This window comes from Actinia tenebrosa, unplaced genomic scaffold (genome assembly GCF_029948245.1).
Source record: "Actinia tenebrosa isolate PJP-AT-01 unplaced genomic scaffold, QUT_ActTen_1.0 PGA_scaffold5__44_contigs__length_20552954, whole genome shotgun sequence".
Lineage (NCBI taxonomy): Eukaryota > Metazoa > Cnidaria > Anthozoa > Actiniaria > Actiniidae > Actinia > Actinia tenebrosa.
Window position 1 is genome coordinate 3,607,533 of NW_028292582.1, and position 26,361 is coordinate 3,633,893.

The window sequence follows — 26,361 nt, forward strand, 5'->3', positions numbered from 1 at the left end:
GGTAGAAAAGATTCAGTCTTTTGTTATGCTTTAACTCTATCAATGTGTTTTCTCCACAAGTTGTCCAACGTGCTATTTTCTTTTACTAAATACAATGCAATTTGACTGCACGTACATATGCACATGCGAAGGAATCTCTGGAAACCCTGATTAGTGCATGATGTAAATATTAGCTAATATTTATATCCATAGTTGCTGTTTTGCAAAATGAGACTTTTACGAAGGGTTTCGGCAAATGGTCCACAGATTCACAACCGAGTTGGAAAACTGATAACTCATCAGACGGTAAGTAATCTAACAAAAAAAGAGCATTAAGGTGGCTCGACTGGGTTTTGTTTGTGGCGTACCTTCGAAGTTTTAAGGGGAAATGCGTCGCTGCCAATAAGTTAATTTCAAATAAATTGTTATGACGTAAGCTGAATCAACAAGCCAAAAACTTATCAAGGGATTTCAGTCTCTAAATACGGTGTAAAAAAAAAAAAAAGCTTTCGTTGCATGTTGCATGTTGCACGTTGCACGTTGCATACTGCATCCTACATGTTGCATACCAAGCCCGATATGTACTGTGATGTGAATCCAATCAGCGAAATGTCACAACGATATGGAATTTTCCAATACTTTGAATTGTCTGCACGTCTTTCCGGTATATTTTTCTTCTGTGCTGACATTATTTACATATATTACATTATTTGCAGAACTCTATGCCTTCATTGATGGGCCATACTCATCGAATCTGGAAAGTCCTGTCTTACCATGGAAACAATTTTACAGCCAAGTTGGCCTCTGTATTGACTTCAGTTACCTAATGCCTAAGCCAAAACCAGCTACCTTAAAAATATTCTTAAATATCACTGGGATTAAGTCCCAGCTGTTGTGGTCTCTGAGTGGTTTCCATGGAAACAAATGGAAGCGCGCACGAGTGTCATGGCAAGCAAAAGAAAATTCATTGGTTGGTATTCTAGTATTAATCTTGAATTAATCTTTTTGTATTGTTAATTAAGGTTGAATGTTTCATCAATTTCATTTATTGATATATTTAACCGCCACACCCCATACGGGGCTCTCGCGTGAGGTTCTTTCCACCTGCACTACCACTACATTATATATTTACAACATACGACATTCAACTTACATGTTGATTTTTACGGAGGGAGGAAACCGGAGAACCCGGAGAAAACCCTCGTGGCAAGGGAGAGAACAACACATCAAACAAACTCAACTCACACATGATCCAGTCTGAGCCGGGGCTCAAACCCGGACCACAGAGGTGAGAGGCAGGCGGTAAACCACTACATACGCCACCCTTGCCATCCACATCGTTGAATCGAATTCATCGTTGGACCTTTTTTCTATTAAAAAACCATGTCAATTTTAGCAGTTTTGCTCTTTACTTCCCAGATCGTGATCCGAGGAGAGTCTTCAGTTAACGCGATAAGCGTTGCTATAGATACGGTTACCATAACGACCGAAGCTTGTAAAGTGCGACCATCATACGCTTTTCCAGGTAATATATTTCTAGTTTTCTAGATACGTATTTCTCTAAAGCTACTCCAGCATATAGAATATATCTTCCCACGTGTTCTACTATTTAGTGCTCTGTTCAGTGGTTTAACAACAAAGCTGGTTATGGTTTCACTACAATTTCCGATGAGGAAATTGAAAAAAATGAATATAAATGCCATTCCTATCAATACTAAAAAGGCAACGAAGTATGGCCTAAAAGTTTTGCTAAAAGTTTTGCGTGAATTACTCACGCAAACTAAAAGTTTCTGTTTGTTTGTTTTTATTGAATTATTGTATATAAAAATAAGTTACTCTGTACACAAGTTGGTATATGCTAAAACAATTATTCGCCTCAGGCTCAGTGAATATGGAGAAGATTTACCTCGCCGCTCGAAGACTCGCATCTCGATAAATATTCCCCGATATTCACTTCGCCTTCGTGGAATAATTGCTAATTATTAGTTATTTGTTTTGTTTTATTTAACCTTATTCACCTTTATTTTCCCCTAGGTTTTACGTGCAATAAGGACGAGTTCCAATGTGCTAATGGTCACTGCATAAGTAACAATCAAAGGTGTGATAATGACTTTAACTGCTTGGACAACTCGGATGAAATTGGATGTAAATGTTTGGTAAATGAACTAACGTGTCCATCAGGAAAATGTGTGAAATCAAGGAATCTTTGCGATGGGACAAAAGATTGTGAAAATGGGTTAGATGAAAAGAGATGTGGTAAGGAAGTCAATACTAGAAAACATTTAAAGTAATTATCTTGACTGTCACAGCAGATATAGACCTCTTGCAGCACGTCGGAATTCAGCTCAATTTGGAGGACATAACAAAATGTTTACAGTTCTCACCACATGCAAGGGGTCTATTGGCTGAGACGTTACTGACTTAAGCATGTACACGGTACGATATGCCGTAACATTCAAATGGCTTAACATCGTATGAGCGGAGAGACATACGGTACTGATTAACAGCACGTATACGGTAAGACATGCCGTAACATTGAAAAGTCTTGACATTGTCTTCCAGTAAGTCATCAAATTACAAATACATAGCTAGGGTTACGGTAAAATACGGTACCGTAACACTACGACCCCGGGGTGGGGTGGGGGGGGGGGGGTGTTACTCTGCCAGGATTTGGGTAGGGGTGTTCCGATGGGATTCTGAAAGGGGTACCCTGTTTATGACAACAACAAAAAATCAAATTTGTAGAACCTGTTTATGGCAAAAGATATAATTAATTGCACTGAGTTCCTGTTTCAATTATCATTTCATCTCGTGTATTGTTTTTTTGTTGTTTTTTTTGACGACCATAACAACCAGTTTCGGTCAATACGAAAGTAGAAACCCTGAATATGACAGGAAACTCAGGAAAAACTTAAGTGAAATTGCATACCCTGTTTATGACAAGAAGCTCAAAAAACCATACCCTGTTCAGCGGATCATCCCCGTATGGTCCATATATGGGAGTGTCCCCCCCCCCCCCCCCCTGGGGGACCGATTACGAATATGCCGTATCGTTCTCCATGACTAATACAAAAATCGCTCTAGATATAACTAAAGCAAATTTTTATTGTGCTGTAGGTATAAGGTGTGGTGTAAGTCGATTTGCTTGTCCTGAAGGAAGATGCCTATCAATCAACTCAACTTGCTCAAGATCTGCAGTCAATGACGAGCACTGCTTGGATAAATCCAACATTCCATCAATATGCGGTAAACACTATTTGACTTTGCCATAATTATTTATTCAGCCCAAAAGTGTCGACTTGCAACGAAAAATTCTTACTTTCCTATTAGGAACTTCTTCTTGTCCTCTTGATAAACTCAATTGCGAAGAGAAAATATCTAAAGCGGAAAAGAAATGCAAATATTCGTTTAGAGGTAAGATGAACACGCATTCCATTCTCTTAATTACTATTTCAATCTTTGTTCATTCAGAAAGGTATATCTAATGTATGTGGTCAAGGGCGGATCCAGCCAAAAAAATTTTGGAGGGGGGGCTTATGAGTTTTGGGGGGGGCTAATTGAGTTTAGAGGGGGGGCTAATTGAGTTTAGGGGGGCTAATTGAGTTTAGGGGGGGCTAATTGAGTTTAGGGGGGGCTAATTGAGTTTAGGGGGGGCTAATTGAGTTTAGGGGGGGCTAATTGAGTTTAGGGGGGGCTAATTGAGTTTCTTCCGTCAACACAACGGAAAACAATATAAAAAAGTATCGTTTTTTTCTGCTGAAGGGGAGGGCTTCAGCCCCCCTTTGCCCCCTTCCCCCCCCCCCCCCCCCCCCCCCCCTGGATCCGCCCTTGGTGATTGAAACTCAAAACAAAACCAACAAATAAAAGGAAGAAGAAGAAGAAAAAGAAGAAGAAGAAGAAAAAGAATTGCATATTTACTAAAATCAAGAAAATTTAACTTCTAGTTTATTGCGATTCATTTCATTGCAAGTATTGGTTGCAAATTTAGTATTTGTCGTATTATTATGCTACCACAAGCCAGTTATAGTAGTATTCACTTATAGGATGGACGACTAAGATCTCGATTGTAAGTGTGATAAAAGTTATACAACACAAATTGATCAGTTTATGCATTTTATTAACAGGTTTGTGCACATTTGATAATGGTTTTTGTGGACTGAAGCATGACAATGCTACTGATCTTCGATGGACGATTGGTACGAGTAGTACGCCGTCAGATCACACTGGACCAATGTTTGATCATTCGACTTGGGACCAGCAGGGTAGAAAAATATTACAAAACCTATTAATGGGTGACGTTAGACCTCTTTACCTTCCTTGCTCTTGTTGTCCCATTTCAGACCATGTGATGCCACTCTTTGGAGTTGATTCTTTCGTATGTAAATATTTCAAAATGTTCATCACAAAAGAACAATTCTCAGGGTAATGTCACGTGGTCTGAAATGGACAATTTGCATACGAAGATAAAGAGGTCTATTCTTAGGCGGGGTGCAACCGCATGCATGACTCAAAATCCCTTGAGATATGAATAACAATAAAACAGCGACATGTCGTCGACATCGACGCTCGACATGACAATAGAAGCTTATAGCTTTGCTATCGTCAACCAATATGGCGGCTGCCGCAAGTACCATGCACCCCAACTGATAGTCCGATGTATCACCCACGCTTCAGGGGAGAAGTATTAGGAAAGTCCAACTAGATCTACAATTGCGTAATCGTAACTATTCTTTTGTTTCTCCGGAGCCTCAACTCGGATTGCTTTGTGCTTGATCACTGAAACAGGATATCGAAAAATGGCTATCCAGTCCCCTCACTAACTCGAACTAATTAAACTTTTTGCCTTGGTACAATTTACCTCGAAAACTCGAACTTCAGTTCTAAAATGTCTGTTAAACCCCTTACGCTCGAGATGTCCCCAATTACTAACGTTCCCATTTATTCAATATATTCCTTTAGGCTCTTACATATTCATCGAGGCATCTCAAAGGCGCGTAGGAGACAAGGCACGTCTCTCTAGTGACTGGATGAGTCCTGGCTCATCTGTTTGTTTGCAGTTTTGGTATCACATGTACGGTATTCATATTGGCGCATTAAATATCATTACAAAGACATCTAACAGCAAGGAAAGTGTAATATGGTCACGGACGGGAAACCAAGGTGAAAGATGGTTATTTGGCCAAGTAGGAATAAACATTACCGGAGAATTCCAGGTACGTGAAACATCTAGATTTAATTAAAAGATATCTATTGCAGTAATGATAAAAGGGTCAATTTTACACCGTGTAAAGATGAAAAAACTTCCTGACGTTTCGGACGATAGTCCTTCGTTGGAATAAAAGAGGTATCTAGAGATATCTAGAACAGAGACGTAAGCCTTTCACGTAAAAATTGTTTAATTAATAAAGTAATACAGAGAGGAGTTGTTGCCGATCGAGTCTCTCTAGTCAGAGGTTTATGATCGGTATACGACACACTCCACACTCACTATCTCTACATTTAATGCTCTAAGCACACAGTTCTCCACTCATGTACTCTCATTGCGGGAGTGATTGTCACACTTCTTGTCTGAGGGAAAAATATATTCAAAATAAAATTTAAAAAATATTTATCAATGTTTTTCCTTCAACTTCTTTGCGAACCTGGCTGCGCATGCGCACGGTGTCATCATCCTGCTACGTTCACTAATACAGTATAGATCTCGATCAATCACAGTCGCTTAGCAAGATTTTTATATTACTATCACCCTTTTTTTTTTGCCATTCTCATTTGTTGTTTTTTTCTTCTTCAGTTTGTTGATCTTTTATTCCCACTTAATATGGATGCTTATTCATTTAATATCTTATTTTGTACTAATATTTATCGTTGTTGCTTAGTTTATAATCGAAGGAGTGAGAGGTTCTGGGAGCAAAGGTGATATTGCTCTAGATGACGTCACACTTCTAGAAGGATATTGTACTAAAGTTGTTGATCCAGGTAACAAGTGCTTGAAACTTAGGGAATATTTGATACGCATCCTTGTATAAGGCTGCAAAAACGATTTTGGCAAGCAGGTCATTTTTTTCAGGTCATATGCAAGTTTGTCCGGTGAAAATCCCAATCTTGCAGCTTGGAAAAAACTTCCAACCTTCAAATTTTAACGAAGGCTTGAAACAGCCTCTGGGCTGATCAAAGTTAGGGCACGGTTAACTCACCGAAGGACTTGGAATTCCGAATATTAAGTTTTGTGGAGGGAGGAAAACCTGAGAACCCGGAGAAAAACCCTGAAAGAATGCATGATTTGTTAAAGTTATTTGTGTTTGCTGGACTTTTACCCTAGAATATTTTTCTAAACAAGTAAACATTGCCTATGGTCTGAAAAAATAACCTGCTTACGAGAATCGTTTTTGCAGCCTTATACAAGGGTACATATCAAATATTTCCTAAGCTTCAAACATTAACTGCATTACTGATCTTTTATTAATATACATTGTAAAATGGGTTAGGTCAAATGTCCCTGTGTCCACACGAATCATCTGCTAATCGCAGAGTTTGGGACATTTGTCCGATGACCAATGCTTATTTGCAGCTATGGAAAACGAATAATAATATTTCTTATTTTTTGTATGGTGTCAAGTGAGCCCAGACTGTGCTTTTGAGGAAGACACATGCCATTGGCATAATGATGGGTATTGGTTAATACAAAATGTCAACGATGGCCACATCAGGCAGAACGGCGATCGAGGTATAAACTGTTCTTCCCACAAACGACAGAAATGACCACGTTTCCATCGTTCCCGTGTATTTCACTTTACCTTCCGAAAACCTTCTCATCAAAGACAAGTCTTCTTTTTTTAGACTATTTCGAGATTTTTTGCGATTTCCTTTTCACTAATTCTGAAGTATTTTTTTGCTCGTCACTAAATCTAATCCTCTGTTTTCCCATTTCAGACCACGTGTCATTCCCTAGAGCATTATTTCTTTGTTTAAGGGTTGCATATGTGCAGATACATGAATATGGATACAACTCAAACAAATAATCTTATTCTCAAGAGAGTGACACGTGGTCTGAATGGGTAAAAGATAACGCCCAAGTGAAATTGGTCCATTGGCACTTCAATCAATCAATCAATTAATCAAAAACTTTATTTGAACACGGGAAAAAAATCATTCAGTCAAATACCATATAATTACTAATTATAATGATTACTAATTTACATGATTGCCTTGTTTACCGTAAACAAGATGCTTAGGCCGCTGGTCTTTACATGGGACTCTTGTCCTGTTGGCCATGCCCTCAATTAGATTTAATTATCTAGTTGTAAAGTTAATAGATAAAGTAAATAAATAATAAACTCTTAATTATCAGCATGTTATCAACCACACTATCCTTACGTACTTATACAAACGTCTATCTGTCTTTTTTAGGTAGATATTTAGAGCTCAAAGACAAAACTTCAGGACAACTCCATAGTATAACTTCCGCTGATTTGGGGAATAACACTTGGTCATGTCTGCGATTCTGGTATTTCATTGGTCTTGGCTACTCAGCAAATCTGGGTGTTGGCATTGTTGGACATGGATACTGGAGTTTATGGTCAACTTCCAAAAGTTCTGATGGATGGACTTATGTCCAAGTTCCATTGAATAAAGTCAATTCTAGTTATAAGGTGATACAGCTGTTCATACTCAAGTTTATGATTAATTGACTCATTATTCCTCGCATATGATTATTGCAAGAGAAAATTCAGCCAATCCCTGATACGTATGAACTTAACATACATGATAACTTCATTATCTGTAGGCCTTCGTTTTGCAGATGTTACTTGACATTCATCCAATTTCATGGCAGTTATTGATTTTTTTGAAAGCAAATAGAAAATAAATAAATAACTCTTAGTTTTTTCCTCAGTTTTCTCAGTTTTTTTCCTTAACCTTAGAATGGCTAATATAGATATGGTCTAGCATTGAATTACACCTTTTGCTGTTCATTAACAGAAAATGTACATTCATGTGTGCCAATAGTTGTATCAATAACGTGTAATGCTACTTTCATCAACACCACAAGTAACATCATTAGCGCGGATCAACTTTCAATAACGATAATTGAATATGCGTGTACATTCATAGGCATCAATGGACAATCAATAGCGCGTTTGTACATTCATATGCGCGGAATGTATTTTCTTGTGCGCGAAATTCAACTTCAATAACACCAAATGACAGACAATTGCATTTATGGACAATCATTTACCCAAAAGTGAAAATTCATTAGTGCTATTAGCATAATCATTGACAATCTATAACGCGCTTGGACAATCATGAGGGTCAACGTTATATTCTATAGCGTGGTTCGACAAACATTTGCATGATTCGAATGAACAATAAGAGAAATAAAACAATCATTAGCGATTTTTTAAAAAACTATTTTAGCCTTCAATTTCTTCGCCATTTATACATCGTGGTAAATACGTCTGCATATATCTGAACCACTGATCACATTTAGCGATAGTGATGGTTGCCACATTTCTCTGGAACCCTTCCATTAGCAACTGCTTTCTGTAGTGACCTAGAGCAATCCCTTGTCGTCTTGCCTTAGCCCGATAGTTCGTATGTTGTTGGATCTCTGGACGGCTGATGTCGGCTTTAATTGCTGCTTTAAGTGAGCTAATTGCTATTCTCCTATGCAGCCTCCATCCTGAGTTTTTTATATGTTTTAAAGTGATTAAAAAAATCGCTAATGATGGTTTTATTTCTCTTATTGTTTATTCGAATCATGCAAATGTTTGTCGAGCCACGCTATAGAATATAACGTTGACCCTCATGATTGTCCAAGCGCGTTATAGATTGTCAATGATTATGCTAATAGCACTAATGAATTTTCACTTTTGGGTAAATGATTGTCCATAAATGCAATTGTCTGTCATTTGGTGTTATTGAAGTTGAATTTCGCGCACAAGAAAATACATTCCGCGCATATGAATGTACAAACGCGCTATTGATTGTCCATTGATGCCTATGAATGTACACGCATATTCAATTATCGTTATTGAAAGTTGATCCGCGCTAATGATGTTACTTGTGGTGTTGATGAAAGTACATTACACGTTATTGATACAACTATTGGCACACATGAATGTACATTTTCTGTTAATGAACAGCAAAAGGTGTAATAAGAGTTCGCCTGTAACAGGTTACAATTCAAGGCTCATCGACAGGTCCAGTAGTTGCAGTAGACGACCTATCCTTATCAGAAGTGTCATGTCATCATATTCCTCATTCTACTTACAAAAGTAAATATACTAAGTAGTGTAATGATTATAATATAATAGTATTTGAAAAATCTTTTGAAATCTTTTTACTGATACGGCGGCCATCTTGAAATATGGGATGCCGAGGGGACAAACGTATGAAAATTTGAAAAAGCATTGAGTGGCGGGCCTTAGGTTTTCAAATCATTTGAAGTCTTGGTGTTTCGTATATTGTTACAACTGCCAGAAAATTCAATTGCTTTTCAGATGTGTTTTGTTTTTGAAAAGTTATATGAAAACCCTGAAAGCTGTAGGTCTATATGTTTTCCAATAGTTGTACCCTCGCCATCGACATCCCATATTGTCTTAAAAAGACGAGGAAGACTAGCTAAACTGTTTTTTTTTTTTTTTTTTTTACAAACAGGTTTCATTCCGCCTCCTGTGCCAAAATGCATTCAATCCCTTGGAATGCAGAATTTCAAAATCCCGGATTCAAAAATCACAGCTTCGTCATTTTATAGATACAGAACAGCACCTCGACGGGGACGACTTTTCCTTGCAGACCATTACAGCTCGACTATCTACACTGGAGGGTGGTGTAGGGGTTCTTCAAGCGGCTATCAATGGCTTATGGTTGACTTGGGACAAGATATGTATGTCACAATGGTTGCAACTCAAGGAAAACAGGAACTAGACTTTTGGGTTGAGACCTATTATCTGCGTTATGCGAAACAAGGAGGAAGCTTGCAGTGGTATTACAAGAACGGGAAAGTAAGTTTGTTTTTAGTGCACTCGACTCTCACCGTCTCAGGTATCATTCGTGCACTCGGCGCGGCATGAAGGCAGTACAGCTTGTTGGGTCTCTCACTTGATTTGAGGGTTTTTATCCGAGTTTTCCTCCCCCCCCCCCCCCCCCCCCCCGCCCAATTTCAGCCAAATAAATCCCAATTCAATCTGTGAGCTACCCGTGTCTTTTATACTTTGATCAGCCAGGGTTTGTTTCAAGGTGTCGATAAAAATGTCTGTCAAGAATCAAGTCCAGTTAACGAATCACTTTTAATATGTAAGATAGAGCTCTGCATGAAGCAGCCCATACCCTATACATACTATGCATTTTCCTTATTACCCAGTAATATAAATGTAATCGATGATCTCATAATACAAACACTTATTGGATCTCATAATTGTATTTTAAGCCTCATCGATTCAATGGTAACTCTGACAGACACACTCCAGTCTATAACCACTTGGACCCTGTTATTGTGGCCCGTTATATAAGAATATATCCATGGGCGTATCATGGCCTAAAATGTTTAAGGGTGGACTACTTTGGATGTCCTGTAGGTGAGTAAAGTACTAATACTATGCGTAATATCTTTAATGTGTTTTCCATCATGGAAGAACACAAAGCGAAGACAAAGGACCAACCAAGAATCCTAGTAGGGGTTAGCAATGATTGATACCCCCTTTACATATCCATGCACGTATTTTGCACGTGTCTATAGTGCACATGATTAGATTAGCTAAATAAATAACCAAAAATCCATAAACCCTGTATTGTCTTGTTAATAATTTATGCATATATTTTATTGCAATAATGCTCTTTTTCAGTAGTTTTTTGTTTCTTTCCTTTTTAGAAGAAAAAGACAATGCATCAAAATGCGACTTTTCTCTTGGGATCCAAAGGGGGCGGATCCCAGACGCGTCACTCACTGCTTCCTCGTCTCTAGACTCTCCACATCGTGCTCGTCTGTATACGGTCGAGGAAGGAGGTAGATTAGGGGCATGGATTCCCGAACGTGAAGATAACAATCCATGGCTCCAAATAGATTTTGGGACCGTAGTCATGGTGACTAAGATTGCAACACAAGGAAGGCATGGCAATTTTGGAGAAAATGATCATTTTGTCACAAGTTACAGTGTTTCTTATAGTCAGACTGGGATAACCTTTGACTGGTACAGAATCAATGGGAATATGAAGGTAATGAAGAATTTCCAAACTATGTGTGTCTGGGTAGCCGTTACAAAGCAGTGTACGTAAAGGGTAAAGGGTAAATTGATGAATTTATATCGCGCCATTTCCAGGAGTTCCATGGCGCTTTACAAGAGCAGTGGAGGAATTTACGGGCTGAATATTAAGGCGCTTGTAGCAGCCGTGCAGCTTATAATCATGAGTGATTTGTTAGTATGTTAGTATTATGCCTCCAGATTGGGATACGCTGCTGAACCGGGAGACAATCCCCTACTCTTCACGAATAATTCAACAGGTTTTTTTATGTCCCCCATTTTACTGCAGGTTAGGGGGGAAAAGTTCTGAAGGTAAAAAAAGTGGTGCAGTTAAAACCGGACCGCCATACTGGTGGCTACGGCCCTGGTTCATCCGCTTATTATAATGTACAGGAATATTGTGAATGAGAACTTTGAAACTTATCTGAAATGTTGTTTTTAGCGTTTCATCACTTTGGTAAAGGTTTCAGTTGGTTTGAAGGACTTTTACGCAACACAAATGATCATTGCCTATATAGTTAGCATACCTTACCTATGCTACTGCATCACACTGTTTTATTCTTTATCGTCAAAAAAATTGCGAGACCAATAGACCTAATTCATTGCGTTACAATGTTTTTACCATTTCAGACCACGTGTCATTCTCAAGAGTGTCATTTCTTTGTTTAACGGTTACACTCGGTTTCACATAAGAAAATGCATAAATATATGGATACAAAAACAATCAAATAATGTTTTTCTCTTGGAAAGAAAACGTGGTCTGAAATGGGAAAACATTGTAACGTAACGAATTAGGACTGTTGCACAATGTGACACTTTCTATAATTTAAAATGTTGAAACGATGTTTAATTTAGGTCTATCAAGGTAATAAAGATAGGGCGGCTGTAGTTTATAATGAAATTAATCCAAGTCTCATTGGAAGATACGTGAGAATACATCCCATCACCTGGCATATTCGTCCTGCTATTAGACTCGACATGTATGGCTGTGTGGCAGGTAAGATTTCACGTGGCATTGTAATATAGGCCGAATGCATGATAGCGTCATCTTACTACCAAAAATGCTTTGCAAATTTACTTTCTTATTCGGATTTGTATTTCCTAATGAGAATAGTAAGACAATTGATGCTAATTAACTGAACAAAAGAAAGTGGTCGTAAATGTCGCCATAATGCAAGTGTCCTATAGAGGTTTTGCACCATCATGAGACAGCAGCCATGTTAGATGGCAGGAACAATACAATCGTTTTACATGAGAACGAATTAAATGCCCAAGAGCAGAGGGATTTTATTGTTCTGCCATCTAACAACAGGCAGTCCAAGCTGGATTATGGCGCAGGCACGTGATGGTGCAAAAGCTCTATTGTAGGACTAATGGTAGTAATAAAGTGGTAAAAGAATAAGCTAGAAGTTATCATCATCACCATCCCTTGCCATAGCTACCATCGCACTACCACCATCATTATCATCATCGATCATCATTGTCATCATCATCATCACCAACACCATTATTATCATAATTAGTATCATCACCACCAGACCTTCTTCATCATCATCACCTCCAGCCCCACCAACGACAAAACCCCTTAGTATTTCATGCAACGAGTTTCCATCTTTAAATGTAAGATTCTTTGTCGTTTTTGATACAAGCACTGAATTTCCATCAATATATGCCAAAATCTTTGGGGCATACGAACATCCTTGCCACAGTTCTTACAGGACAACAACATTTTTGCGTGATAGCATTGGGCAATTGATATTCGTTACGAATCCTTCCGCGACACATGCATCAGCATAGATCATTATGAGCAGTTGTATGATATTCTTTTATGTGTCTTCTGCACTTCGTATTATACAATTCCTTATTGCATTTACTTAAATAATATTACACGGCATGCTGCACTTATAGGGCCTATTTTTGTTTTTAGTCAAGAATGATATCGCAAAGATACAAAACCTCGGTTGTTTCAAAGACTCAAGTCCAGCTGCTATTCCATCTTTGGAAAACATCGACAAAGTGCTTGAAGGAAACTATTACGAAAGGTCCGGCGCCATCTTGAGATGTGCAGAGGCAGCATACAAACGAGGCTTTGACGTATTTGCTATTCAGAATGGCAAATGCTTGAGCAGCTCCACGGCGAATACCTCATTTGCCAAATATGGAAAAACATCGGCGTGTGGCATCGATGGACGAGGAGGAGTGTTAGCCAATGAAGTTTACCGAATTATAAGTAAGTAGATATCCAAAGGCTTGTGAGAGGTAGGACATTGTACCAAATGATAGCACATGAATAAATAAATTGGTACTTTGTATACATATACACCTATTTCAATAGACATTGTCATCGCCAAAGGCGATAGGCGATAGATCATTCCGACATGGAAATGGTTTAGTCGTTGAATACAAAGGAAATTGGATCAGTCTCAACACTAAGGTCCATGTTCTTGACGAGAATAAGAAGCAGAAACACAAGTCATTCCAGCTATTCTTGTATCTTGGAATGATTTATCTCCTATCGCTTTTAGCTTATCGCTTATTGCCTATCAGCTTTGACGATGACAACGTTTTTGAAATACGGTCGGAGTCAAACAGGTTTAAAAGTCTGTACAAAGGGATATTTTCGTCCCTGTATACTGTATATAGTATTCAGTCTTGGTTATACAATAGTCAGAAAAATAATGGCGAAAAACGTTTAAACTGAAAAAAGTAGAATTTTTGATACATCACGATTGAAAATGATGAGTACTTCGAATTCTTATAAGATTTGACAATATTTTTATCATTTTTTCCCCGAGGAAACTGTGAAAAGAATGAGGAGCTTTGCACCTGGAATAAATTCGGAAACCAAAATAGCAATTATTCTTTGATGTCGAGGAACAAGCCAAATGTTACACGAGAACTTAAAGACAGAATTGTGAGAATCAATCACGGTAGGTACATCAACAGGCGCCGGTAAAATAGCGAAACCATGCCATGACGTCCACTTTTTGTTCATAATTGCGTGGACCGTGGGTTAATATCACATCGGTAATTTGGTCTGTGAAGGCGCAATTACACGGAGCAGTTTTCTCTGAAACTTGTCTCGCAACAGCATTGCGACACAAGTTACAACAATGTCTACACGGTGCAACTGAGACACATTCTTTGTCTAAAGTAGAAACAAATTCTACTTTTTGCAACGATTGCTACCACTTGTCTCGCAATTTTTTTTTCTCAAAATGCGCTGTAGGTCACACGCTGCAATGCTCAATGAAACTTGGGTGGCAACGCCGTTGCGAAACACGTTGCTTAGAAAATTGCTCGGTGTAATCGCGCCTTAATGGGAAAACAATGACCACAACGACAGCTGAATTACTATCTATATATTGCATAGATGACCATAAACGTTTATTTTTAGGTGATCTGACACCTGATTTGACCTTCAAGGAAACAGTAGTACATTTTAGTAATGGTGCTCAAATGACATCTCATATAATGTTCCATTCAACAACATCATTTTCATTGTGTTTCTGGACAAAGTGCACACTTCCTGGAATTGTCATAGCACTCGAAATATCTGGTAAACCCTCCATTTTGATTACACAGGAATACTGCAAATTTCAAATATACATTCTTGGAAGCACGGCGTAAGTTGAAATTTTTACAGTACTATGATAACATATTTAATTTAAAATGTCATTGTAAAAAAAACATTTTTATTATATGTTGTATCAAAGGTAGAAATAACTAGTTTGAAATCATTCCTTATACAGAATGCTTCAGTTACCTCGGTCGTAATGTTTTCACATTTCAGACCAAGTGTCATTCTCTTGAAAATGAAATTCAGACTTTGTTTGAGTCATCCATATTTATGTGTCTTCTCATTCACAACCGTTAAACAAAGAAATAATACTCTAGGGAATGACACATGGTAAAGAGGTCTGTAGAAGAAGGCCATATATAGACCCCACTCTCTGTGCGTCCAAAACCAAGACTCGATTGAGTCTGGAGGGTAGATAGACTAATAACAGTCTGACTACCATATATAATGTATTTAAAAAGGTCTTGTATGCTACAAACATCAAGATTTTGTATTCCCTACTCGACTGACAATCTTGTCACCCTGTTATATTGTTGCTGCAGGACCGCTGACCAGTGCATATGTGATGACCGCTGGCACCATGTTTGCTTTACGTGGAAATCTCAGGGAGGTGTATGGGAAATGTACCTTGATGGACGACTTGGAAGTTTTGGTAGATGGCTGAGTGGACTTAAGACATTACCTGGTAAGGATTGATCATTATGTTTTGACTCAGTGACAAGTCTCTTCCCTGAATTTGCATTAATTTGCTGATTAATATTTCAATGAATAAACTGCACTTTTGAGTTTGAAATTTTTTAGTCAAAGATGTTTTGACAGATCAACTGCCATCTTCAGTGATAAAGAAGTTGCTGGTTGCTGGCAAAGTGAGCGTAATATTTGTTGTGGCTGAGCGACCAAGCGCTTGCTGGGGTTGCATCAAGTCTAATGGAAAGGGTTTATTATATAAACTTTTTCTTTCAATTAACAGCCCTCGACAAGATGATCGTAAGCTACCACATTAGCTATTCCAATGCATCATATAAGCAGCTGCAACTTACAGAGGTTAATGTCTGGACCGAAACATCATCTCCACAAGAGATATTGCGCATGTCCTATGGGTGTGGTGGAAATGGGCTACATGGTGACGTCATCTCGTGGAAGAAATTGCAAACGACCATGACTGGCAACTATTATCTGAGCAGAAATTCATCGTGTTTCTTTGAGAAAGGTGATAAATAATTATTGCGGTTGATTTGATTCTCATATTCTTCCCACAACCTGAGCTGCTTCTGCACAGTAGAACACAAGGTTCCCTTCGAGGTACATCACTGCATCCGATTTCCAACCTCCTTACACTTCCACTCCCCATATTCATTTTATAAAGGAGAAAAATTTGCAACGACCTCTGGTCTATTCTAAGTCAGAGCACGGCTGACTCATTGATCGAAATAAATTGGAATTCAGCTTGTTAGGTTTTGCTATGGGAATCAAGGGAGCTCTAACCACCACGTGATACCAATCTAGAATATTTTCAATATATATATTTTTTAACAGATTTTGATTATTGTTCTTTGATTCTTTTTTAATCCTTGTCAGTGTACTGATACCATTGCACATACGTCATATTGAATACGTCTGTTTTGTTATAGAGGGGATAATTTTGGACTCATCGCAAAGCACTAAAATTGTGAGTCCATGGATCGATCGGTCAGATCAAGAATACGGCAAGTGCATGCGATTTCGTTATTTGATTCATGGACAAGGCTCCAGTGTTCAGATATTTCAGTCAGTTTTTGGTGATGAAATGGCAAAAAAGACAGTATGGAAGGATAGAAATAGCACGAAAGCAGTCTGGTATTATGGACAAATTTCTATCGCAGCAGTGTCCAAGACACAGGTAAGACAAGCCGAAGATAGCTTGGGTAGTTTGGCGTTCACGTTCTGTTTGCATGAAACAGAATGGAAAACAACCTACAAAGTAAGATAAAACTTTTACATGTTATTCTGTTGTAAATTCAATTACACTTTTGCAATTTCAATTTTAACTTAAAACTATATGCTGAAATGTGACATTTAATTTCAATGGAGGGGCGCTTTGTGTCTCACCATTGGATAAGGAATCAGGAACTGAATGGCTGGATGCGAAATCTTACCATCAGAGCAAAGAATGCCACCAACGACGGTACTTACATTTTCTTTCCATAGATAACAGTACAAGCTCAGTTTACCGAAAACGCAAGTGATTTCGCGGCTATTGGTGGAGTTTATTTCACAGATGGATACTGCAAGACTTGGCCGAGTCGGGCAGATGAAGGTAAGCATTCATAGGAGACCGCATATTTTTTAACGGTCGCCGAGATGAGTCGGCCCGGAGAATTTAGTTGGGGAGATCACATAAACTGGACAGCTTAGACAACTGGAAGATGGATCAGCAATATATATATATATATATAGACAGGTATAAAAGCTAGTGGGAACACACAAAGATGAGAAAGTATAGTAGCATGCAACCACTACTATTTTATTGGGGTACATTTAGAAAGATAGTGATATTTTGAGGGGGGAGGGGGGATTTATGGATCCTGAGATCAGTTCCCCCCTCCTCCCCCCCCCCCCCCCCACCCCCCACCCCGACTAGTCAACATTTAATAAGTGGTCACTAACTGTATAAAAATATCATAAATATAATTTTATGAGTTCAAATCTTTAACATTTTTGTTGTTGTATTTTTTTCTAGCTTGCAACATGTTGCTCACCAATTCATCTGGTGTTATTACCTCGCCATTATATCCAGCATATTATCCCAACGAATCCACCTGTAAATGGACGATATCTGTACCCCAAGGAAACATCATCATCCTATCACCCTTGGTCTTTGGATTAGAGCCTCACTCACGCTGTAAAAAAGACTACCTCGCAGTGTATGACGGGACACTCTATGCGTCGTCGGTGATTGGTAGATATTGTGGTGAAGCATTACCGTCTAGAATAGAGTCCACTTCTAATATAATGGGATTGGTGTTTAGAAGCAATAGTGATGTAACCCGTAAGGGATTTAAACTCACATATCAAGCTAAAGGTAAGTCCAAATAGGCCTTTTGCAGTAGATTGACACATGATTGTTACTGGATGGCAGAAAAATGTGGACTTCCTTTATTTAAAGAGTTTTTGCTGGATTACTAATGTCTTATCCAAAACCTTTTCAAAAATACTTTTTTTCCATTATGCGATACTTTCGAATAGCGCAGCGCACTGATTCTAAAAATAGCTTAAAGATTCGGACAAACATTGTATTCTGTTTAACCGCTACGAGGATTATACGAACCGATTTTATTATTTTTACTTAAAGTTACAATAATAACCCATGTAAACTAAGATCAACTGCGATCTGCTGTGAAAATTATCTGCTGAAAGTAAACTTGTAATTTTGTTTGTCCGAATTTCGCCTTTGTCTTCGTTTTTATGACGTCACAGTTGCGCTGCGCTATTCAAGATACGAAGCATTTTAAAGTTTGTACATGTACCATCCAGCAAAGCCTTCCCCAAGGGACCTTAGGCTGAACTGATTCGTTATCAAAGTAATATATCAGCACGTGACTGTTTGTTGCAAAAGACCTATTCTCCGGGTTAAGTCCAAATTCGAATTAAATTTTTAATAATCTCATTGCAAGGTGTTATGAAACTGTTTTTTTACGCGCCTTTTTACGGGCCTATGATACCTCTTGCATGTGACTCAAAGCGCGCAGCTTAATTTGGAGGACAAAACATAAGAATTTCCTGAAAATCTCCTGAGAATTGGAAACCTATCGTTATGTCATCCGAATTGAGCTGCATTCCGACGTGCTGTAAGGGATCTTTGAACTTCTTTACCTTGGGTGTAATGTTTTACCATTTCAGACCACGGTCATTCTCTTGGAAATAAGACTTTTCGTTTGAATTTGATCCATATTCATGGATCTTCTCGTGCAAAACCATTAAACAAAGAAATGATACTCTAGGGAATGACGCGTGGCCTGAAACGTGGAAATGTTAGGTAAAGAATCCTATAGACTATCGTTAATCGAGGAAATCGAAGTGTGAAAAGGGAAATGAGTACCTACATCTAATGATTGATACGGTAGTCTACTGTAGAGTCAACTGCAGCGACTCGATCAGCACATAGGCAATTCACCACTTTCCATACATTGGTTCGCTGATCAAACACAAAGCGCTCAAGCGAGGCGCCAAGGTACTTTCAAACGATTCAAATTTGAACCTTGCAACCTCGACTGAATGCTTTGTGTTTGACCAGTGAACCGATGTATGGAAAATGGTGAAAACAGTGTGGTTCTTGGTTCATTTTCGGCTCAAATTATTGAAAATTGACCTTGTCTAATTTAGTAAACCTTTTTAAAACTGATCAGTTTAATATTCGTAATCGTACCCTTTTTCAGCCCAAACGGAGGATATGTCTTGTAATAAGAACCAAGGTATGTATATTTAGTTTACTATATCATGTTATATGAAGTGCACTATAGAACCCTGAAATTGTAAGTTATTTACTGTGGTCAGATCGTTGATAATAAATAAATTACTATAGCTGAAATGCCGCATTGATAGTTGATGTATATTCGGTTGCTTTTATGATCGTAAGTTGGTTCCCTTATGTATTACCACGGTCTTTCTGTTCGATCGAGTGAACGCTACAAGTGTTTACCACTGTAACGTACTTGCCAAACCAGTCAACGCCGTCGCGACAGTTGTTCATTAGTTAATAAGTGTGCTTATATTCAGTAATATACATTATATTGAGAAATTGTGTTAAGAAATTACTAGAGACTGATGAGTTGTTTGAATACTCTAGATGTTTGTCCAACAAGCTGCCAATGTTTTCAGTCATCGGGAAATACCAAGCGTCTAGTGGTTCAAGGTGACTCACTCTTGACTGTACCAAGAAATATACCGAAACAAAGCGCCGTAATGTGAGCATCTCTCTTATACAAGCCAGAGTCCTACTATATTAAATGGCATATTTTATTCAACAATTATTCGCCGAAGGCGAAGTGAATATCGGGAAATAATAATAATAATAACGTAACAAAGTTGAGGTTATTATTCCCGATATTCACTGAGCCTGAGGTGAATAATTGTTTTAGTACAAATTCAGAGGTGATTCTGTCAAAAAAGAGAGAAAAAGAAGTTAAAAGACATTTTTTCTCGGGTAACAGCAACAAAGCGGCTGGCCGCCATTTTGGATTATCGCGGGAGGTGATTATCGTGTGATAGTGGGAGTTCTTCGACCAATCAGCGCGCGAGATTTTCAATAATCACCTGTGTATTTATACTAAACTCTATTGCCTTCGAACAAGTGTTTGAAGTCGAGGCATTTAGGTTAAGACAATGAAATGTATAGAAACTGACATAAATACAACAATTGTTTGTAACTCGGATATATGCTATTGTATCCAACACCATTAGAAATACAGCCAATCAGAATTCGGTTACAGACATTGGGCGCTATTCCACCATTTCTTCCCATCAGGCATGTAGTGTTTTGGATTCCTTGAGTAACTGCTTAGTTTATTTCAGTGATGTGTGATATAATAGCTATACCGCAATACCCTAACGTGCCACGTTATGGGGTATCCCACTTGTTACTTGTATTTCCTCAATTAAAACTCGCCTTAAAGCTCGTGTTCATACTAAAAAATACAGAGTTCTTGGTATGTAACTCAACATTGTAACATTGCAACATTGTAACACTCAAACCGATTTTCAATCTAGTTTAATATTAAAGTATTCATTGAGCTATATAACTTCTAATTTGTCCCAAATAATTCAAAAATACTACAGAGTTTCGCAAAGCTCTATTTTAACTGGAGCTGTCTTGGCTTTTCTTGAATTCAACAGATTTTTTCAACAAAACAAAATTTATCAACTGAAAAAAGATGACTTCAGCTCATTTCCATCTCTGGAATATGTGTAAGTTAATATCATATTATATTCATTTTAGCAATTCCAACACTCACATGGCCACTAGTAGCCTCAACCAACTTGTCTCATATAAGTCCATCTCATGTAAGTAACACTCACTTGGGAATTAGTAACCTCAGCACCAGCAGAAATTCTAACTTGTCTCATGTAAGATCATCTTGCCTGGACATATTTTGCTTAATCTCTCACGAGGGCTTTGATTTCAAGGTTGACTTAGCCTCTTGGTTTCTGGAGCCTCGTTTTTTATCTTTAAATTTGAGAAGAAGCCTGCGTGCAGGATATGGTCCACTGAATTAAAGTATATACGGTTTAGATAGTTGAATTACAATTATGTTTTTTATAGGTTTTTAATCAATATTTATTGATCATCACAATTACTTTTTTCCACAGTGATATCAGTAACAACGTATTACTTCGTGTGGAGGATAAAACCTTCAATAATTTACCAAAGATTCAAGACATGTAAGTATATGAAAGACTCCCAGAGTAACCACTTGACAAATTACTCCTTGGTTCTTTTTAAAGCTAGACGACGGTTCTTAAACCCATGTTAATTGGGAGCTAGTTCGCTTTCAGAAAGAGAGAAAACTAACTGGTTCGCGTTTAAAGTAGATGTGTTTGTGACCTCCATTTCTCATGAATTTACTTACATTTCACCCTTTCTTTCTTGCTTTCTTAATAGACTTGCTTTCTAGCTTCCTTGCTTCCTTGCTTCCTTGCTTCCTTGCTTCCTTGCTTCCTTGCTTCCTTGCTTCCTTGCTTCCTTGCTTCCTTGCTTCCTTGCTTCCTTGCTTCCTTGCTTCCTTGCTTCCTTGCTTCCTTGCTTCCTTGCTTCCTTGCTTCCTTGCTTCCTTGCTTCCTTGCTTCCTTGCTTGCTTGCTTGCTTGCTTGCTTGCTTCCTTGCTTCCTTGCTTCCTTGCTTCCTTGCTTCCTTGCTTCCTTGCTTCCTTGCTTCCTTGCTTCCTTGCTTCCTTGCTTCCTTGCTTCCTTGCTTCCTTGCTTCCTTGCTTCCTTGCTTCCTTGCTTCCTTGCTTCCTTGCTTCCTTGCTTCCTTGCTTCCTTGCTTCCTTGCTTCCTTGCTTCCTTGCTTCCTTGCTTCCTTGCTTCCTTGCTTCCTTGCTTCCTTGCTTCCTTGCTTCCTTGCTTCCTTGCTTCCTTGCTTCCTTGCTTCCTTGCTTCCTTGCTTCCTTGCTTCCTTGCTTCCTTGCTTCCTTGCTTCCCTTTCCTTGCTTCCTTGCTTGCTTGCTTCCTACTTGCTTGCTTGCTTGCTTGTTTGCTTGTTTGCTTGTTTCCTTGTTCTTGTTGCTTGTTGCTTGTTTTCTGTTTGCTTGTTTGCTTGTTTGCTTGTTTGCCTTGTTTGCTTGTTTTGCTTGTTGAGGGTTGCTTGTTTGCTTGTTTGCTTGTTTGCTTGTTTGCTTGTTTGCCTTGTGTTTGCTTGTTTGCTTGTTTGCTTGGTTTGCTTGTTTGCTTGTTTGCTTGTTTGCTTGTTTGCGTTGTTTGCTTGTTTGCTTGTTTGGCTTGTTTGCTTGTTTGCTTGTTGCTTGTTTGCTTGTTTGCTTGTTTGCTTGTTTGCTTGTTTGCTTGTTTGCTTGTTTGCCTTGGTTTGCTTGTTTGCTTGTTTGCTTGTTTGCTTGTTTGCTTGTTTGCTTGTTTGCTTGTTTGCTTGTTTGCTTGTTTGCTTGTTTGCTTTTGCTGTTTGCTTGTTTGCCTTGTTTGCTTGTTTGCTTGTTTGCTTGTTTGCTTGTTTGCTTGTTTGCCTTGTTTGCTTGTTTGCTTGTTTGCTTGTTTGCTTGTTTGCTTGTTTGCTTGTTTGCCTTGTTTTGCTTGTTGTGCTTGGTTTGCTTGTTTGCTTGTTTGCTTGTTTGCCTTTGCTTGTTTGCTTGTTGCTTGTTTGCTTGTTTGCTTGTTTGCTTGTTGGCTTGTTTGCTTGTTTGCTTGTTTGCTTGTTGCTTGTTTGCTTGTTTGCTTTGGCTTGTTTGCGTTGTTGCCTTGTTTGCCTTGTTTGCTTGTTTGCTTTGTTTGCTTGTTTGCTTGTTGCTTGTTGCTTGTTGCCTTGTTTGCTTGTTTGCCTTGTTTGCTTGTTTGCTTGTTTGCTTGTTTGCTGGTTTGCCTTGTTTGCCTTGTTTGCTTGTTTGCTTGTTTGCTTGTTCTTGTTTGCCTTGTTGGCTTGTTGCTTGTTTGCGTTGTTTGGCTTGTTTGCTTTTTTGCTTTTTTGCTTTTTTGCTTTTTGCTTGTTTGCTTTTTTGCTTTTTTGCTTTTTTGCTTGTTTGCTTGTTTGCTTGTTTGTTTGTTTGTTTGCTTGCATTCTTGCTAAGTTGCTGGCTCTCTTGCTATTTTGCTTGCTTCATTTCTTCACCTATTTATTTATCAATTTACCCTCTTTTTTTTCAGTAAAATGTCAACGAATTTTATAAGCAGCCTGTCTTCAAATATCTTTAACGCTCTAACTTCACTAAGAGTCTTGTAAGTACTATAAGTACTGTGAATAAACATAACCTAAACGAACAATCAATTAGACCTTATGGTTAATCAGGTGCAGTACTTATATAATTAACAACACAGAAATGGGCCGAACTGGAATTAGTTACCAAATGAAGTAATATTTGTGACCAGGGAAATTTCAACATTATTTGTATTCTTGTGGAAAATTGATGGTTTCTTTTTTCACTTCAGAGATCTAAGTGAGAACATTATTGGGACCATTGAGTCAGACACATTTAGTACGTTACTGAACCTTACCGTGCTGTAAGTACACTGTTGTGAAATCTGTTAACTAAAGGTCCGTTCATTTATTCATATCTATTCGTGTTACTAATCACTACAATGTTTGATTGTTTATCAGGAGTTTGCGTTCAAATCACATTGAACGTCTTCATCCTGACATCTTCAAGAATAACACTAATCTTCAATATCTGTAAGTATAACTGTATATGACAAAACAATAGCCGGAGGCTTTGCACCATTACGTGATGGCAGCCATGACAGAATCGGGGCACGACAATATAGTCTTTTTTCCCTGGGAAACCGAATTCTTTCTCGTAACGTAAATCAGATAAGACTAGATTTAGTCAGTTCCTGCCTCTTGTCATGGCTGCCATCACGTGATGGTGCAAAGCCTCTATTGATGGTTTGTAACCATTATCAAGAGCTCAGATTCCAACGACAACACATATTAACGGCCATGTTTTTTTCTTGTATCCAAGAATTGACAATTTACTTTGGACACAATGTAATATATTGTTCCAATCAGTTTTAGCTTTTCTCGTTGTTCTGCATGTGTAACCAATTAATATATGCGAGAATGAAAAGCTAGCGTTTTAACTTGATTTGAACGACCTTTAATCCATTAAATGTACCTTAGCGGTTTCTCAGTCCAACACAGATACAGGTTTGAACGACTTCCTGTGGCCACATCTTAGTAATAGCACGGCTGGATAAAATATATTAATAAATTAAGGTTAAAGATCAAACAAGCAAACTATCCCATTCACATAGCGCCCTTGCTAAAAGGCTGGGGCTGTAATAGCAAGTAATGGCTTTGATTTTTCTTTTCGTCCCAGCTATCTCCAAGACAACCGTATTGAAGCATTACCTGATGGAATATTCAGTAACTTAAAAAATCTCAAAGTATTGTAAGTATATATAGATATCATTAAGGATACTATCTACTTACGAAACCGAAAGGCTCTCAGTTACTAGTGACCTATATTTGACAAGTTCAATGGCGAATCTAGAGGGGAGGGGGTGGGGATGCCTCAAATTTCCAAATGCAATTGGTAAGACAGGCAAAATGGTAATGTATAAAGCCTGATTTTCATTTGCAGCACAATAGAAGCATTACCAGAACCAGAACGTTCCCCATTATTAGCAGCATTCGTCTTTCCTATAATATTAGGAATATAAAATTTAAAGTTGGGGGTGGCACTGTTATTAGCAGGGGAGAGCAGGGCTAATTTCAAAACCCGGGACAGGTTTTCCACCGAAATTCAAACCCTCCATCAAACAATAGAAATAGGGCGTGGTTGATTTTAAACCAGTTAAAACACACGTGCTCGGGTTTGCATTAAAGTTCAAGACGAATTTCAATGCAAACCCTCACCCTAGTATTTTAACCTTTCACATAATTACCTATGAAATATCTATTTTTCTCTATTTCGAAAAATTGATATCTTCACACGTGAAAATATAACACCATTGCGATGGCTATTCAAAAATACACGGAAAGAATTGCCTGAAAAAGCCAAAACATACTTCATTGATAATTATATAATAAACAGAATATTACATGGGCGCTTGGAGATAGGAATTTTATCTTATTTATTCAATATTCTCTGCAACACTATTTATTATCTCTCTAACAATAAAATTTTGAGCAATTTATCCTTGGCATAGGTATCTCAACGACAACAAGATTAAGAAAATATCATTTGGGACACTCCAAGGTCTTGTTTCATTGCAAACACTGTAAGTATTACGTGACTAAATTTCTCTAATTTTGCACACTTTTGTTTGCAGGCTATTTTAAGTGAAATTCCTTGTATCGTGACTCTTTAATTTAGATATATATACTACTAGTTTATGTGTTTGTAAAGAATTCTATATAATTGGTTCTGTATATATTGTTGTTCAATATGGGTTTATTTAACAATAAAATAAAAAAGATAAAAAAATACCTATTTTTAAATGGATAAACTATCTTAAAATCTAAAAAATAGTCTATAATTTTTGTGCGCGTGATTGCTGAAACGGTTTCTTTAAACTATTTACTAATTTGCTATATTGTGATTAATGAGGCTATGTGTATTTTTACACCTAATCGACTTCTTTGACTTGGGCATAATGTTTTCCCATTCCAGACCACGTGCCATTCTCTTTAGAATTATACCCCATTCACACCTAAACGCGTTTAGTTGAACTATGTTTTCATTAGGAAAAAAATTGAGAAACTAGAAACCTGCAATATGATAAAACTTTCTAAAATATTACCAGAGCAAGAAAAAGGATAGCTTACATGCATTATTATACCAAAGATTGTGCAGTGTTCGTAGATAGTTCTCCAAACCTGTTTAGTTAAACCACTTTAAAACATGTTTAAGCCTTGGTGTGAATGGGGTATTAGATTCTTTGTTTGAGTTGTATCCATATTCATGTGTCTTTTAATGCGAAAAAAATGATACTCAAGGGAATGACATGTTGCCTGGAAACAGAAAATCTTACTGCTAAGCTATACGTATAATTATTAGTAATTCATATAATTTATTGAATTGTTATTAATTTATTTCATAACTTATATAATAACTTGTATCATAACAAATTCTTCTTAATCCAGGTTTCTTCAAAATAACAAGTTTTCATTTGTAAACCCCGAAACATTCGAACAACTGAGGAATCTGAACATTCTGTGAGTTCCTTAATAACTATATATCTAACTTTGTAATAATAGACTAAACTAATAAACGTTAATAACACCTAACATGAATTATAAGGGAATATAAACCCCTTTGTACTAAATTCACACCTGGTCAAAATATGGGAAAATATTGTAAACATACAAAAACATTTGTGTTTGACTTTAAATATAAATATTATTTTAAATATTAATATAATATA

The 26,361-nt window shown here is 37.8% G+C and overlaps 1 protein-coding gene across 1 annotated transcript in view; it reads left to right on the forward strand.

Moving 5' to 3' along the window:
* LOC116301060 (uncharacterized) overlaps positions 1 to 26,361 on the forward strand; it is a 45,003-nt gene that overhangs the window by 10,862 nt on the left and 7,780 nt on the right. The window contains exons 15-48 of the mRNA XM_089037772.1: positions 193 to 285; positions 696 to 949; positions 1,399 to 1,504; positions 2,014 to 2,235; positions 3,097 to 3,225; positions 3,310 to 3,393; positions 4,104 to 4,241; positions 4,939 to 5,192; positions 5,856 to 5,955; positions 6,596 to 6,703; positions 7,387 to 7,628; positions 9,152 to 9,251; positions 9,634 to 9,980; positions 10,406 to 10,553; positions 10,847 to 11,190; positions 12,072 to 12,213; positions 13,144 to 13,446; positions 14,012 to 14,146; positions 14,614 to 14,842; positions 15,339 to 15,481; positions 15,767 to 16,006; positions 16,428 to 16,675; positions 16,984 to 17,092; positions 17,516 to 17,857; positions 19,212 to 19,247; positions 19,622 to 19,739; positions 20,668 to 20,739; positions 21,142 to 21,213; positions 23,143 to 23,214; positions 23,425 to 23,496; positions 23,594 to 23,665; positions 24,312 to 24,383; positions 25,144 to 25,215; positions 26,081 to 26,152. Of these exons, the coding sequence (XP_088893898.1) occupies positions 193 to 285; positions 696 to 949; positions 1,399 to 1,504; positions 2,014 to 2,235; positions 3,097 to 3,225; positions 3,310 to 3,393; positions 4,104 to 4,241; positions 4,939 to 5,192; positions 5,856 to 5,955; positions 6,596 to 6,703; positions 7,387 to 7,628; positions 9,152 to 9,251; positions 9,634 to 9,980; positions 10,406 to 10,553; positions 10,847 to 11,190; positions 12,072 to 12,213; positions 13,144 to 13,446; positions 14,012 to 14,146; positions 14,614 to 14,842; positions 15,339 to 15,481; positions 15,767 to 16,006; positions 16,428 to 16,675; positions 16,984 to 17,092; positions 17,516 to 17,857; positions 19,212 to 19,247; positions 19,622 to 19,739; positions 20,668 to 20,739; positions 21,142 to 21,213; positions 23,143 to 23,214; positions 23,425 to 23,496; positions 23,594 to 23,665; positions 24,312 to 24,383; positions 25,144 to 25,215; positions 26,081 to 26,152 (5,290 nt within the window). The remainder of the gene's footprint in view (positions 1 to 192; positions 286 to 695; positions 950 to 1,398; positions 1,505 to 2,013; positions 2,236 to 3,096; positions 3,226 to 3,309; positions 3,394 to 4,103; positions 4,242 to 4,938; positions 5,193 to 5,855; positions 5,956 to 6,595; positions 6,704 to 7,386; positions 7,629 to 9,151; positions 9,252 to 9,633; positions 9,981 to 10,405; positions 10,554 to 10,846; positions 11,191 to 12,071; positions 12,214 to 13,143; positions 13,447 to 14,011; positions 14,147 to 14,613; positions 14,843 to 15,338; positions 15,482 to 15,766; positions 16,007 to 16,427; positions 16,676 to 16,983; positions 17,093 to 17,515; positions 17,858 to 19,211; positions 19,248 to 19,621; positions 19,740 to 20,667; positions 20,740 to 21,141; positions 21,214 to 23,142; positions 23,215 to 23,424; positions 23,497 to 23,593; positions 23,666 to 24,311; positions 24,384 to 25,143; positions 25,216 to 26,080; positions 26,153 to 26,361) is intronic.